This window comes from Dendropsophus ebraccatus, chromosome 12 (assembly GCF_027789765.1).
Source record: "Dendropsophus ebraccatus isolate aDenEbr1 chromosome 12, aDenEbr1.pat, whole genome shotgun sequence".
NCBI classification, from domain to species: Eukaryota; Metazoa; Chordata; class Amphibia; order Anura; family Hylidae; genus Dendropsophus; species Dendropsophus ebraccatus.
The window spans coordinates 79355643-79372773 of NC_091465.1; the positions used below are offsets into that span (position 1 = coordinate 79355643).

General features: G+C 44.4%; 1 protein-coding gene across 1 annotated transcript in view; it reads right to left on the bottom strand.

Moving 5' to 3' along the window:
• Positions 1-16073, bottom strand: part of LOC138769292 (sialic acid-binding Ig-like lectin 12) — a 28455-nt gene extending 12382 nt beyond the window's left edge. The window contains exons 1-7 of the mRNA XM_069947671.1: positions 16002-16073; positions 13579-14965; positions 13150-13500; positions 8050-8337; positions 6628-6891; positions 4356-4467; positions 4126-4156 (exon numbers count right to left, since the gene is read on the bottom strand). Coding sequence (XP_069803772.1) covers positions 4126-4156; positions 4356-4467; positions 6628-6891; positions 8050-8337; positions 13150-13500; positions 13579-13618 — 1086 coding nt within the window. The 5' untranslated portion in view covers positions 13619-14965; positions 16002-16073. The remainder of the gene's footprint in view (positions 1-4125; positions 4157-4355; positions 4468-6627; positions 6892-8049; positions 8338-13149; positions 13501-13578; positions 14966-16001) is intronic.
• Positions 16074-17131: the final 1058 nt, after the last annotated feature.

Genomic DNA, 17131 nt, shown 5'->3' on the forward strand with positions numbered 1-17131 from the left:
ACCACTGGGGGCATTATTAGTGTATGGGGGCACCTCTGGGGGCATTATTAGTATATGGGGGCACCTCTGGGGGCATTATTAGTATATGGGGGCACCTCTGGGGGCATTATTAGTATATGGGGGCACCTCTGGGGGCATTATTAGCATATGGGGGCACCACTGGGGGCATTATTAGCATATGGGGGCACCTCTGGGGGCATTATTAGTATATGGGGGCACCTCTGGGGGCATTATTAGTATAGCGGGGCACCTCTGGGGGCATTATTAGTATTGGGGGGCACCTCTGGGGGCATTATTAGTGTATGGGGGCACCTCTGGGGGCATTATTAGTATATGGGGGCACCTCTGGGGGCATTATTAGCATATGGGGGCACCACTGGGGGCATTATTAGCATATGGGGGCACCTCTGGGGGCATTATTAGTATATGGGGGCACCTCTGGGGGCATTATTAGTATATGGGGGCACCTCTGGGGGCATTATTAGCATATGGGGGCACCTCTGGGGGCATTATTAGTATATGCGGGCACCTCTGGGGGCATTATTAGTATATGGGGGCACCTCTGGGGGCATTATTAGCATATGGGGGCACCTCTGGGGGCATTATTAGTTCATGGGGGGCACCTCTGGGGGCATTATTAGTATATGGGGGCACCTCTGGGGGCATAATTAGTATATGGGGGCACCTCTGGGGGCATTATTAGTATATGGGGGCACCTCTGGGGGCATTATTAGCTCATGGGGGCACCTCTGGGGGCATTAGTGTATGGGGGCACCTCTGGGGGCATTATTAGTATATGGGGGCACCTCTGGGGGCATTATTAGTTCTTGGGGGGCACCTCTGGGGGCATTATTATTGGTGAACATATACAAATCAAACAGCCCCCCAGACCCTCGAAATTCAATAACCCCAAACGGGGCATTGCCTAGTACTCAACAGCATTCTGAATACAGGGGAACCCCTACCCCACTCTTGTATAAGTTTTAGTCTCCATCATAATGAGCCCCGCTGGGCTTGTAGACACGCTATAAATTGTACGTTGCAGGGGTGAATATAACGCACTGCATACAGAGCACAAGAGGCAGCTATACAAGTAAGTGTCTGTATGGGGACATTTACATTGCACCTTGTTCACATTTAGTTTCTACAATTTTATAACTGTATAACAGAGGTTACATTTTAAGCCACTGGGGAAAATGGGGAATATGAGCCAGTTCTCTAGAATTGATCGGAACCAAATTATACCTCCCAGCAAGGCGTGGGGCCAACACACTATTTTTCTTTTTATTAATGTGGGGGGCCCAGACACTTTGGTTGTATGGGGCCCCGAAATTCCTGATGGCGGCCCTGGCTGGGTGTGCATTATACCAAGTCACTGGGTGCTGGGTGTGCATTATACCAAGTCACTGGGTGCTGGGTGTGCATTATACCAAGTCACTGGGTGCTGGGGGTGCATTATCGGAAGTCACAGTGAACACAGTGTCCATCTTAATACCTCACTGGCTGCTCATTCACCACTGCTGTCCTTGTAGAAAATTGATATTACATGGCTGATCCACCAACATCCACTACTGTCCATGGCAGAAATTAAATGATTGAAAGGCTGATTGACCTTTTTTAAAAAAAATATACATTTTCCAATTTTGACAGCTGTTGAAAAAAATTGCTCCTCTGTAATAGTCCCACTACTGTATTCATGTGCGATTTGCGGATATTCAAGAATTGGCACGAATATTCACGAACTTCGCAAAACAAATTTCTGAGTGATTCGCTCACCTCTAGTCCTAACCTAAAATCATTGGCTCCGCATCGCTACGTGTGATAGTGATGCACATCCAATAGCTGACGATTGTGTGAAAAAAATTGTAAACTGCATGCATTACCTTCCCACGCTAACGTTGTCCATACAGCCCTTGCTAAATGATCTTCAGGCCCTGTAATAGGCTCGGTAAGCGAGCGACGATCCAGCAGATTGGAGCTCACTTACAGGAGGCATCGGGCCTTTTAATACGACCCTTTTTGATAACTGTAAGTATTGTAGGAATGTGCCTGTGGTAGAGGTAGTCGCTGACTACTCCTGCCGGAAAGCAGAGTCTCACAGCAGTTACTGTCTGCATCCTTCATCCTTGACACAGAAAACCTAAAATTCCCCTCTGTGGGCACAGACATTGATATGTACAGGACACTCCAGGTAGCCCCAAGTACTGGAACATTCCGGGAGCTTTGCAGGAGCCGTGCAATAAACAATGGAATTATAGATTCATTATCACTGTTGCCTACACACAACCTCAAATGATAATCTGTTAAATAACAATTTACTTTCTATTTTTTTATATACAACTTTCTGGTCTTTAACCCCGAGGAGGGTAACTCCTACAACCAACCCTTCTATCTAAGAACCCTTTCCAAACTGACTCTAAATCAATGCAGTAAACCAAGAGCTGAAATGTCCGGGCAACACTTCAGAACCCAGAACTATAATCTGGACCCAATATTAAGGCTCAGGCTGGTACAGAATACAGTTTCTATTAGTCCTCACTATATCCCACCTCCAGGGTTGAGGTCTCTCACAACCCATAGTCCCCTGACATCTACTAGACACCATTATCAGGGTGATGGCCCTGTGTCAATGTTTTGTAGCCAGGGCTACAAGGCTATTTTGGCCAAAACAGGGGTAGTACAATCAGAGATTGCAAGGTCAGTCTACTAGGATCATGGTGCATTCTGGGAAGGTAATCCAACAGAATTGCATTACAATCCAGAAGTAGCTGTTGTAGTGTCCCAGCACAGTTGTGCCACTAAGTTCTATACACCTGGGCAAAGTAACTCAGGTTCACACAAAAGGGGATGGAGATTGTATTGTGTATTTTTCCCCACTAGGTGTCACTGCTGTATTTATTGTATACACTGTACTGAGCACAGCTGAAGGTCTCATGAGTTAACTACTGTTTGTCACATGGTATTTTTTCTCCTATCACAGGTGCAGGCTTGTTTCCCCCACTTTTTTCCTATCCTCTTTTCTCTCACGCACACACAACCCCACCAATCACACATTAGCTAAGGTACCCCTACAAAAAGGAGCTTGTTCTTGTTGGGAGGGTATTTTGTCTTGGTTCTTTTGTCAGTAGAGGTGGAAAAGGACTGAGACACCACAGAGCCAGAGAGATTTTTTTCTATGCAACTTACTACCACTAGCATAGACCCTTAGGACGGAGTAGGTCCTCTGAGGAAAACCTTGTCCATGCCATGGATACCTTCTGCAACACACCGGGCAGTATACCTGAATTTAGGTACTGACCCGAGTAGGACAAATGGCGTTAAGAAGGCTGATGTATCCTACTGCAAAGCACGGCTCTTCTGGGAAGTCTCGGAAAGTCTGCTCAGCCCAGTGCAGGGACCTCGTACTACCCTAGCAGGACGGGAAGTCGACACTTTAGGGCATTTTGTGGTCAGATAAGAGAATCTATATGTGAGTACGAGTATCTTTTCTGCCTCTGTTCTCCAATAAGCTATCTCGGCAGAGTGCATTGTTACATTGGACATTGGCCCTCAAGACGTTCCTCTACTCCACCTACTTGGTACAAGCCTTACTACTACCACCTGCCTGCACCTGCAGTTACTAGTGTATTTATTGTGTATTGCACTGAAGTTCTTATCAGTAAACCAAGTTATCCTGGTTAAGTCACTGCATAGTAAACAGGAAAAATGAGTCCAGCTACCGGCCAGGATTAGATGAATTGAGCTTTATTGACACCCCAGCACCGTGCACACACTGCGGCAACCCCCCCAGAAAGAGGCCACAGGAGCGGCGGTAAGCTGGCATTACTTTTTTCTATTTTGCCTTAAGTCACTGCACTCAGGTCTATTCTTTTGCACCTACACCCATACACCTGTTCACACTTGGGTTATACAAACCTCAAGTGTAGTGCCCGTTTGTCCCATGGTGGGACACCACTCCTGGCCACCATGACAAGTGCCTTAGTGACCCTACACCCATGCAGCAGCCACAACAACGCATAGCTGCCCCGGCATGCGGCACTGTCATAATAATCTAAGGGGGGGGGGCTGCTCTTATTAAAATATAAAAGTTTAATTTACTTTTGTAGAATGTTCTGGGTCACTTACCTCACTGCTTGTCACTTTCCGGCATCTTTCTCTATAAATAAAAAGTCATGATTTTTACAATTAAGGAACTCTGGTGTATTACAGAGAGAACAGGAAGTCTCAGCTTAGTTTTAAGACTAGTGGCCAGAATGAAAACTACAAGATTTCAGGATTATTTTTAAATACTGATAGGAATGCAGAAAAAATGACAAGTAAGACAGCTCAGACCTCTTGACTATTTTTGATTGTACCTCCAGTATGTGTAGACAATCAGTAAGAGCAGCAGCGGGAGGACGGCTCCAATTGTTCCTATAAGGATCACGTTACAAGTAGATTTTCTGTAAGAATGACCGGATCCTTCGTCTGTGAACAAATCCAATAAATAGAAGGATCCTTGTAAGACACACTTTATATGAGGTTACATCTGGGAACTGTGGAGGGTTCAACCCTCGGCTATTTCCAGCAGCTCCATAGTGAATAAGTGGTGCACATGCCAACCCACCGCCCCATTTAGCCGAGAGAGTCAAGTCCCCATTTAGAGGATCGAAATTAGAGGTCCCAGAAATTGGACCAACCCATATACTGATACTTATCCCCTATTCTGTGGATAGTCGATACAAGCTTAGATGCATTTAAGTCTATGTTCACACTATGTAAGTTCCACAGGAATCATGGTCGTTGTAACAACGGCCATGATTCCTGGGGACCTTACGTAGTGCTGCAGGCTGAGGGAATCCCGGCCAGAGTGTTTATTAAGTCCGGCGCTTTCTGCAGCTCAAACAGTATGGAGATTTATGTAGAGGGACACTGCCTCTACATAAATATCGTGTGCACTAGTGTGTGCGGCAGGAAACCTACGCCAGCTCAGAGCTGGAGTAGGTTTCCTGATTATTTTTTGGCAAAAAAAAAAAGATGAATTAAGTGGACCCAGAGCCTGTGCCCCCCGTTCTGCCCCCTCCACACCCCCTCTCCGCCCCCCTGGCGTACCGGGAGGAAAATGGCCAGAAGAGAATATTTTTTTGCAGAAGTGGCCATTTGCAAATAAATGTATTCGCATCTGACCATTTTCCGACGAAGAATACGCATTTTCTGCATGACAAATGTCCCCCCATAGTATACACTCCGGCCGGGATCCCTAGCGGTGCCATAGAAAACTGACGGTGTTGAATTTCTGCGGCCTTATTCAGTGAAAAGCGGCCGCAGAAAACCTTGTCAGTGCACACTATAGAGCGTTCGGCTCCGTTGTGTGCTGTGGGGAGTTCTGATGCAGGTGCGCATGGATGCGCCGACATCAGAACTCTACGACGCTAAAGATTATCCAGCCAGTACTGCAGTACCGGCCGGGATGATCTTTTCTGAGACCGGGTCAGAATAGAGCCCCGGGTCCTGCGGCTCTGTTCATTCTTAAGGAGTGTCGGAAAGAGCTGAGTATGCCGGAAGAGTGCTGTACTCGGCTCTTTCCGTCAATGCATAGGAATGAATAGAGCCGCGACCCAGAGCTCCGTTTATAACAGAGCTGGCCGGGGTCTGATACGGAGATCGACATGAGGTTCAGGGGTCAAGCCCCCACGTTCTCCTACTTTTCTCCTATCCTGTGGAATTTTCCTGTGGAGTAAATTTTTCCTGGAATACTCCTTTAACAGGGACAACTGTGGTGGCATAGAGTCCTATAAAAGTATCATATATAAAGCTCCTTTGAGTAACACTTACAAAATCCCTTTCGGTTTCATTTGCCAGATTCCTGCCAACTAGAGAAGAGCGAACGTTTCAAAAGTTTGGTTCAGCAGGTTCCCCAAACTTTAATGTAAAGTTGGGGTTTGTCCAAACCAAACTTTAAACAAACTCCACTAAAACAGCTCAATGATAGCAAGCAATTAGCTGTTTTACTGTGGTTCAAAAAATATATACTCACCTCTTCCCGCTACCCTTGTGTCCTTCTTCTCTGGTGCCCACAGGTGCCAAAATATCATTCAGCCAATAACTGACTGGGATGGGACAACACCAAGGCCAGTGATTGGCTGAACGGGCAGGAGGCGGCTGAAGACACCAGAGACCCAGAGGACAGGTGAGAAAACTTTTTTTTTATTATTTGGAACGAATCTCAGTACGGGAAGTTCAGTTCACTTATCTCTAATGCCAACCGCAGAGCTTTAGTCACAGATACTGCCTCCTTAAAGCAAATGTAACATCAGTACATTCACTTTAAGATTTGTACATGGATAGAATGGCGCCGGTGTGGGGAAGCTAATGCCGTGGTACTTTTTTTCAACAGCAGCCCTATTCCGGTGTATGGTGCCATTCAACTCCCGGGCACCAGCCAGGGGTGAAGCACTGGAGGCGGGCCAGCCCAACCCCAGTTGCAGGGAACCCCCGCCCCTCTATGATGCGGCTCCATTGGTTTGACAGTTGACACTAATAAAAAGAATGGGCTGGTGCAGGTATAAGCAGACTGGTTGGTACTAATATGTGGGCACTGTGACTGGCACTCTTATAAAGACAATAAATATAATGCTGTATACATACGTAGAACAGGTATCTCTATCAGAGCTGACTCTCCTCTTCCTACAGTATTCATTGCAGCACAGGAATAGGGCTCCACGTCCCTGGTCACATTCTGTACCGTCATCTTCCATCCTGTATACGGTAGTTTAGTTCTGCTTTCTCCTTTGTACCATTCATACTGACTGACTTCAGGCTTGGAGACTAACATGCACATTATAGTCACATCACTTCCTTCTGTTATTTCACCATTCTCCATAATGGTGACGGTCACGTGTTTGGGTGCAACTGCAGAAGAAGAACAATATAGACACAAGTTCAATATACAGTAAAGAGGATGAATTCTATTGGGGTTTCTATGCTGTACCTGACCTACATATGAGGGAATGGCGAGGGGCGTAACAAGGTAAAGCAAAACTTTCCTCAAACTGCATTAGAGGCCACTACATTTTTGCAATGGGCATGTACAACACTGCTATTTAATCCCAATCCGGCCTGGTAAAGATGTAAGATAATTGTAATATACACTAAAGGACTGTTTTATATATACCTGGGTAAAGTAACTCACTCAGGTTATCACAGAAGGGGATGAAGGGGATTGTATTGTGTATTTTTCCTCACTAGATGTCACTGTTGTATTTCTTGTATATGTACTGTATTATGTACAGCTGACGGTTTCATGAATTAACTGTTTTATATCACATGTCATGTTTCCCCCTATCACAGGTGCAGGCTTCTCCTCACTTATTCTCCTATCTTGTCTATTCTCTCTTGCACACACTCACACACAGCCCCACCAATCACAGGCTATCTAGGCTGTCCTTATAAAAAGATAAAAAGGAGCTAGTTCCTGGTGGGAGGGTCTTTTTTAGCAAAGGTGGAGAGAGAGAGAGACACATACACACACACACACACACACACACAGAGCAGTTCCTGCTGCAGTGAAGCCAGGACCTGGCTCAGGCCAGGACCCTTGTCAGGGACCTAGAGACTTTTATTATTTTTTTTATTACGTAACTACCGCTAGCATGCAGTGCTAGACCCTTAGGAGGGAGGATCTCTGATAAAAAACTTGTCCAGGCAAGGGATTCCTTCAGTAACACACGGGGCAGTATACCTGAGGTTAGGTACTGACCCCAGTAGAACAAAGCAGCGTGCAAGCCTACGTATCCTACTGTAACACAAAGCTATTCTAGGACATTTTGGAAAGCCTGCCCAAAGTGTAATATTTTGTATTGCACTGAAGTTTCTACAAGTAAACCAAGTTACACGGTTTAGTCATTGGGCTCTAGTCTATCTTTTTTGCACCTGCACCTATACACCTGTTATCCTCAACCTCAAGAGCAATGCCCATTTGTCTGGAATTGCCCAAGTGACCCTACACCCACGCAGCAGCCACAACGCCACACAAGCTACCCCGACATACAGCACCTTAATAATACGTACAAAGGATGTTCAGTTCCTCTGATGTCTCAGTACTTTCTCCATTAGGATATGTAGCCGTGCACTGGACAGGACTCCCATCATCCACATAGGAAGGAATATAGGTGAGTTCAGATTCTGTTATCCACGACCTTCCATATTGCATTGTTGACTCTGTAATCTCACCAGGTTTATTCCACTGTAGAGTAGGAGGACTGGAGCCGCATGTGTGTATTACACTACATTGTATAGTGGTGGCGTTTTCTTCTGTCACATTGTCAGACACATAGACCTGGGGTTCTTCAGGAAAATCTGATGAATCACAATTAGTGATAAGCGAGTACTAAAATGCTCGGGTGCTCGTTACTCGGGACGAATATCTTCCGATACTAGAGTGCTCCTTTCGAGTAACAAACCCCATTGAAGTCAATGGGAAACTCGAGCATTTTTGCAGGGGACCCAAGTTCAGTAGAGGGAAGGTCGTGTGAAAACCTGTCAACCTCAGAAAATGATGGAAACACCACAGAAATGGACAGGAAACAGCAGGGGCAGCATGCATGGATGCCTCTGATGGTGCGTTTACACATAACGATTATCGGGCGAATTTGCGCGATAACGATAGGATTCGAACGATAATCGTACGTGTAAACGCAGCGAACGATCAAACGACGAACGAGAAATCGTCCGTTTTGATCTTTCAACATGTCATCAAATCGTCGTTCGTCGTTCGCAAAAAATTCGCCGATCGTTCCGTGTAAACAGTCGTCGCGCGATAGTTTCCTTCGCAATTGCGGTGAGTGGCATTATACTGCGATTTTGGGGTCGAATTTGGATTTCCAAGTGCCGAGAATTTTTTTCCCATAGACTATAATGGGATTGAATATTCGTTCGAATAGTCGAATCTCGGTGCCTATTCGATTCTAATTCTTGAAGGTCGAATATTTCACTACTCGCTCATCTCTACTATCTATCTATCCATCCCGCATTGCCAAAACTATAAGGACATTATTTTTAAATGCATGTTTGCTATGCCTATCTCATAGCCTGATCCAGAGCCATGGATCAGGCAGTCTTGACTTCTCAGGATAGAGAATTTAAGATAAAAGATTCTCGATTTGTACATAGCACATACTTACAGGGAGAAAGGGTTATCAGGCTATGGATTCTGTGGGGAAATAATAGAGTAATATGGATCGTACTGAAGAGTTTAGGTGGAATTTCATATGCCAATTCTAATCCATTCCTTGGAGTCAAACCTATGCATCAAACCTATTGCCCCGACTGCAGCGGTATTCCGTGCTCTGGTCCACGGTTGAACCCACTCTTCCTGCTGTCTGCTGCGGCCAGATGCTAGAGCCCATGTGCAAGGGCCCAGCTGCTTCTGCCCTACAGGGCGCCTCACCCCTCCATGCTCCTGCTCACCTCTTCTCTCATCAGCACGCATGCCCCTGCCTTCTAGGGTGTGCGCACACCAGCTCAGCGGAAAGGGACTTTAAAGGGACAGTATGCCCTTAATTGGTTACTGCACTGTGCTTTCTCCTATAAATGCCTGACCCTGTCCTGACCTCCTTGTTGGTGCCTCTGCAAGCTAACCCCTAGTGTTGCTGTCCCAGTTCTTCTGTGTGTGATTTTTGTCCGTTGTTCCTGCACTGTGACTGCTGTCCATGATTGCTGCTTGTGGTTCCTGCACAGTAACTGCTGGCCATGATTCCTGCCCGTGGTTCCTGCACTGTGACTGCTGTCCATGATTCCTGCACTGTGACTGATGTCCATGATTCCTGCACTGTGACTGCTGTCCATGATTCCTGCACTGTGACTGCTGTCCATGAATTCTTCCAGTGGTTTCAGCCGTGAATCCTGCTGCACTCCTGCCCGCCTGCCTACCTGTCTCCAGCTGCACCTCGCCTGCCTCTGCTAGCAAGCCAAGCCAGGAGTAGCAACCTCGGGGTTTCCTTCCGCAGCAAGTCCATCTCGCCTTGCGGTGGGCAGTGGAGAAGACCAGCAGCCCCTTAGACTCTGCTCCTTGGTGCGGCTTTCATCCTAGCTATCAGCAGATCCACGACTCCTGTCCTTACACCTATTAAAGAGGTACTGTAATGAAAAATCACATTTGACATGTTATCAGGTACTGAACAGTAAGTTAAAAGTTATTGATGAGAGTGCTGAGACCCACTGTGGACCCACTGTGATATAGCCAGGGAAAGATCCACTCATCATCCGTATCTCCGTAATGGCCAATTCCAACAATGTAGCCTATTAAACTGACATTGTCGGAATTGGCCGAGGGAGCGGACTGTGCTGCTGCCGTGTTCTCTCCCTGGCTCAATCTCCTGATCACAGCGGCTCTCAGCAACAGGCCTGATGACATATCAAAATTTATTTTTGTTTTGTGATGACAGGTACTCTTTAAGAGGTGCATGCACATTTAGCAGATCTTTGACTATCCTTATGTCGGTGATTGAAAGTTCAATTGCTATTAGCAGACATAGATAGGCATAGTTATCTATCATAATTGGACATAGAATAATGGTAGTGCAGTGAATTTTTCTATGTGTTTATATATTTTATCTTTAGAGCCGAACTAATGTGATCCTCCAAAAATGTTATATTTTGTCCTAGTTAGTAATTGTTGCAGTAGTTGATTGTCCAGTAAAACACCTGGCACTAGGGATGAGCGAACCAAACCGTTACGAACCAGATTCGTTACGAACTTTGCAAAAAGTTTGGTTCGGTACCGAACCGAACTTTGAGAAAGTTCGTTACGAATCTGGTTAAAATAACAACGGCGACGCAAAATTGTACTTTTTTCACAGAATAGACCAGGATACAAGGGATTATTACTCCTTTAATGCCTTGTATCCTGTTTTTTGTGAAAACCAAGATCTGTGACATCACTCCCCAGCACCAGGAAGTGCCTCAGCGTGCCAGCAGCTTCTCAGTGTGTTGCCAGACTTCAGAGAGAGAGAGGAGCTCCGTATCAGATAGAGAGAGAAAAGAGATAGATAGATTGCCAAACAACTAGATAGATACAGGGCAAGATAGAGAAGGAATACAAAGTGTTAGTGAGAGAAGCAGGAGAGAGGAAGAGATAAAAAATATATATATTTTTGAATATCAGTTAAGGCTGGGTTCACACTACGTATATTTCAGTCAGTATTGTGGTCCTCATATTGCAACCAAAACCAGGAGTGGATTAAAAACACAGAAAGGATCTGTTCATACAATGTTGAAATTGAGTGGATGGCCGCCATATAACAGTAAATTACGGACATTATTTCAATATAACAGCCGTTGTTTTAAAATACCAGCAAATATTTGCCATTATATGGCGGCCATCCACTCAATTTCAACATTGTGTGAACAGATCCTTTCTGTGTATTCAATCCACTCCTGGTTTTTGTTGCTATGAGGACCACAATACTGACTGAAATATACGTAGTGTGAACCCAGCCATGTATTTGTGTATTTGGGTGTTGTCGCTCTAACAATTTTAATCTGATGATCCGGGCGACTTATATCTAGCCTGCACCCCATATTTATGGATGCAAAAGGTGCCAAATTTTCGAGAATATTTGTTTTTGTGGCATTTTAAACATTTTAGCCGGACAAATAAATGTTATGTTTTAGTATAGTGATACGCCCCTGTGATTTTGTTTTTGATTATACGTATCTAAGGCCTATGATTGAACTTACTGACGGTTTCTGTGATAGTGTGCCATCAACCCCGTTTAGCCTGAGAGCATTCAAGTGCTGCCTCCTCCTGCTGCTCAACTTGTCTCTTCTCAACTATACTGGCCTGGGTGCAATCAAGTGCTGCCTCCTCCTTCTCCTCCTCCTCCTCCTCCTCCTCCCTTAACCTTGTCTGTTCTCAACAATACTGGCCTGGGTGCAATCAAGTGCTGCCTCCTCCTACTGCTCAACTTGTCTGTTCTTAACAATACTAGCCTTGGAGAAATCAAGTGATGCCTCCTACTGCTGCTCAACTTGTCTCTTCTCAACAATACTGGCCTGGGAGCAACCAAGTGCTGCCTCCTCCTGCTGCTCAACTTGTCTCTTTTCAACTATACTGGCCTGGGTGCAATCAAGTGCTGCCTCCTCCTGCTCCTCAACTTGTCTCTTCTCAACAATACTGGCCTGGGTGCTATCAAGGCTGCCACCTCCTCCTCCTCAACTTGTCTCCTCAACAATACTGGCCTGGGTGCAATCAAGTGCTGCCTCCTCCTTCTGCTGCTCAACTTGTCTCTTCTCAACAATACTGGCCTGGGTGCAATCAAGTGCTGCCTCCTCCTTCTGCTGCTCAACTTGTCTCTTCCCAACAATACTGGCCTGGGTGCAATCATTTGCTCCTTCCCCCTCCTGCTCCTCAACTTGTCTCTTCTCAACAATACTGGCTTGGGTGCAATCAAGTGCTGCCTCCTCCTCCTGTTCCTTAACTTGTCTCTTCTCAACAATACTAGCCTGAGTGCAATCAAGTGCTGTCACCTCCTCCTCCTCCTCAACCTTTTTTTTTTTTTTGCTATTTTTGCACTTTTATTCACTATATTTAATTATTATTTTTAATTATTTATTCATTATTTTTTTTCATTATTTTTGCACTTTGATTTTTTTCCTCTTTTTTAATTGTAATAGCAACTGCAACTAAACAAAACTATACCCTATCACACTCTTACTATTGTAGCTGCAATTATTCAGCTGTTATAGCAAGGTTCGTTTTAAGAATCCGAACTTCACGAAAGTTTGCCGGATCGAACCGAACCAAACTTTTTAAAAGTTCGCTCATCCCTACCTAGCACCTATCTCCAAATATTGTGTTTGGAGTGTATAGTTTAGAGGCTGTGAAAGTGGCATAATACTGCGACTTTGGCGTGTTAGATGCACCCTGGCATGCTTCCCCTGCTGTCCCAGTTGCATTTCAGAGGTGTGTTTGGGAACTTGGAAATCTAAATCCGACCATTGGAGTCCACCAAGAAACGAGCATTTTTCTCCCATAGACTTTAATGGGGTTCAATATTCGGTAAAATACTCGAAAATCGTGATCTGCCCGAATCGAGTTTCGAGCTTTCGAATCTCTAGTAATTATCAATCTATCCCGGACAACCCCTTTAAATTTCTAAAATTTTTTACCTGTGATATAAAGAGAAAAATAGTTAACATCTTCCTCATAGTCATCCCGCATTCCGTTTTCTGCAGTGTTTGAGAAATACTCTCTATCATCTCCGCTTCTCACAGGCTCTATCCGCAGAGTACAGCTACCTTCCCCTGGTACTATTGACGTTCGGTTTCTGTATTCCTCCGTCACTGATGATGAATTCTCTGTATTCAATATTATTTCTGCAGTATAGAAGTCTCTAGCGTACCATACGACTCCAGACATTTTTGAGGTGTCATCAAGACTTTGTGTACAAGGGAGCTCTACGCAAGAGCCAAGCAGGGCGGAGACTAAATACTCCCAACATACAAAACCCAGGTGAAAACCTAGAACACATAAGTATAACATGGGGTTTAATGCTCCATTCTATCTAGTCATGTATTTTAGTATTCTGTTTATATTACCTTGAAAAATTACGATGAGGAAAATTAGTTTCGCACCCATTATTTACTGTGTCCTCTGGTGACTACAACTTCAAACTCTATCATGGGCACACCTCAGTCTTTGGTACAGCTTAGTCTCAAACACAGCTCGGTCTTGGATACACCTCAGTCTTTAATACACCTCAGTCTTGGGATCAGCTCAGTCTTGGGAACAACTCAGTCTTGAACACACCTCAGTTTTGGATACACCTTAGTCTTGGAAATTCCTGAGTCTTGGAAACACCTTAGTATTGGACACACCTTAGTCTCAAACACTCAGAGTCTTGGACACTGCTCAGTCTTGAACACACAGCCACACAGCCCAGTTCTGGACACACCTCAGTCTTAAGAACAGCTTAGTCTTGGACACACCTCCATCTTGGACACTCCTCAGACTTGGACATTCCTCAGCCTTGGACACTTCTTAGTCTTGGACAATCCTCAGTCTTGGACACTCCTCAGTCTTGGACACTCCTCAGTCTTGGACACAGCTCATTTTTGGACACTCCTTAGTCTTGGACATTCCTCAGTCTTGGATACAGTTCAGTCTTAGATACAGCTGACTTTTGGACACTCCTCAGTCTTGGACACTCCTCAGTCTTGGACACTCCTCAGTCTTGGACACTCCTCAGTCTTGGACACAGCTCAGTCTTGGACACAGCTCAGTCTTTGGCACAGCTCAGTCTTGGACACAGCTCACTTTTGGACACTCCTCAGTCTTGGACACAGCTCAGTCTTTGGCACAGCTCAGTCTTTGGCACAGCTCAGTCTTGGACACAGCTAACTTTTGGACCCTCCTCAGTCTTGGATACAGCTCAGTCTTTGACACAGCTCAGTCTTTGGCACAGCTCAGTCTTGGACACAACTCACTTTTGGACACTCCTCAGTCTTTGATACAGCTCAGTCTTAGATACAGCTCAGTCTTGGACACAGCTCAGTCTTGGACACTGCTCAGTCTTGGGCACACCTCAGTCTTGGACACAGCTCACTTTTATACACTCCTCAGTCTTGGACACAATTTACTTTTGGACACTCCTCAGTCTTGGACATAGCTCAGTCTTGGACACTCCTCAGTCTTGGACACAGCTCATTTTTGGACACTCCTTAGTCTTGGACATTCCTCAGTCTTGGACACAGCTCATTTTTGGACACTCCTTAGTCTTGGACATTCCTCAGTCTTGGATACAGTTCAGTCTTAGTCTTAGTAAAACAATTACCAGATTTGCATAAAATATCAGTATTGTTTTCTTTTGAAGAGATTTTTGGCTTGGCATATATTCCTGATCAATGTTCTGAGACTCCTAGTTGTGGTGAAATACTGACTTGAAGAGAAAGTGATTTGGTAGCTATTGTGCGTATCCTTTCTTTCCTCAAAAAAAAAAAAAAAGCCAAAAAAAGCTTTAAAAAGCAAATATTACTTGACAAAAGCACTCCAAAGAACAACAAAATGTAAAATGTAAAAAAAATGTAGGCTCATTTTACTTGTAAGGCTAGGTTCACACTCTGTATCTGTGCGGCTGTATTGCGGGCGGTAAATCATCGGCCGGATTTTTCCGGTTCATGCATATGCTGGAAAGTATACGATATACGGCAGCACAGTGTACACTATGTATGAATCTACGGCCCTAAAAAATGTAAACGGACGTAAACGGACCCGTAAAAAATGAACAAGACCATTGTTTGCGGCTGGAAACGCGGCCGTGGATTGACAGGCGGTCCGTACGGAGTACTTCAAAAATAGCCGGCAATGATGCCGAATGCCGATGCCTCTAATAGTTAATATATTAAATTAATAAAACACATTTTCGTTGTAATAAAGTCCCTTTCGTTGTTCAATAATTTAATTCTAACGAATCCATCATTGTGCAATTAAATATACTGTTAAAATAAATATATATATAAATAAATGTATATTTATATATATATTTATTTTTTGACAGTATATTTAATTTCACAATGATGGATTCGTTTAAATTTAATTATTGAACAATGAAAGGGACTTTATTACAATGAAAATGTCTTTTATTAATTCAATATATTAACCATGAGAGACATCGGCTATAGTGCAGAGGATCGCAAACCCCCGGTAATAGCAATTCCTGTAAACTGTTTCCCTGCTTTCCCAGATGCATCCAGAGGTGTTTGCATCACTTTCTTAAGATTTTATTTGTTATTTTTAGTTGAACCAGATTTCCAAGTAAATGACCGTATGTTTTCAGCCGCATGTCTATTTTTTCCCACGGCCGTAGTTTCAGCCGCACATTTCCAGCCGCATAAAAAATACAGCCACACACATACATAGTGTGAACATAGCCATAAACAATAATATATGAAAAAATCCAAATACACACTATAAGCATAGGCTAAGGGGGAACCACATTGGATGGATTTCAGATTTTACTCACTGTTTTCTCATGTAAAATCCTTACGGCAGCGGGAAAGTAGATCAGACCTTACAAAGATCTTTAAAATGCTGCAAATGTGTTTAGCAAAAAAAGAATCAGCTATTTGACCACATTCTGTGTTGGAGAGATGTAGTCCACAGCGGCTTCACTGCTTTTCACAATATCGTATAACCACATGTTTTCTTCCACAATTGTAGAGAAAAACTCTTACCATATAAGTGCATGAGACCAATTACAACTTTTAAGCATAAAAGGAGAAGTCTGGCGATATCTAAAAGCTGGCAGCCTGCAGGGGGAGGGGGGAAATTGATTACAAGTACTAACTTACTTGTTCCCACGATGAACGGTGGGATCGGCCATGGAACCCCCGCCAGAAATCATTTTCCCCCGAGTTGTGATGACGTCATGACTTGGGGGAATATGCCTCCCCCAGCTGATGGACTGGCCGCACAGCCAATCAGTGACTGGAGCGGCATCCCACCCCAGTTTGTTTAAAGTGTCACTGTCGTTTAATTATTTTTTTTTTCCAGAAATCAATAGTACAGGTGATTTTAAGAAACTTTGTAATTGGGTTTATTAGGCCAAAATTTTTTCATGAAAAAGCAGTTTGAAGCTCTCCCCCCTGCCTTCATGGCTTGCTTATGGAGAGGGGAGGGGTGGAGAGAGATGAGGTACCAAAACAGGACAACAAAGAGTTAATCTACAGCTAAAACACCCTCTATCTCCTCTGACAGTCAGCACTGACCTCTCTGACCTCTGAACACAGCTTTCACCCAGCTCTGGGGCATACAGGGGCATACAGACCGCTAAGAAGTGCTCAGTGTACTCTTTTTTTATTTTGGGGCTGGTGGTGCTGCTGTACTACATTGTATTGCTGGGATTTGTAGTACACCTGCATAGAACTTCACTGCTCATTGTAAGGGGGTGTCAGAGAGTGTGTGTATAGTTCCAGCCAATACCAGATTGTACCGTACAGCCCCCCCTAAACTCGTGGGGACGACACTGTATTGCTGGGATTTGTAGTGTCAGGGTCGGTATTGATTAATGATTATTGATTATAGAGAAACATTTCAATTTGTTATGAGTCTTAATAGTTAATTCAGATATGCTTCAACTCCAGACAGCTCGAG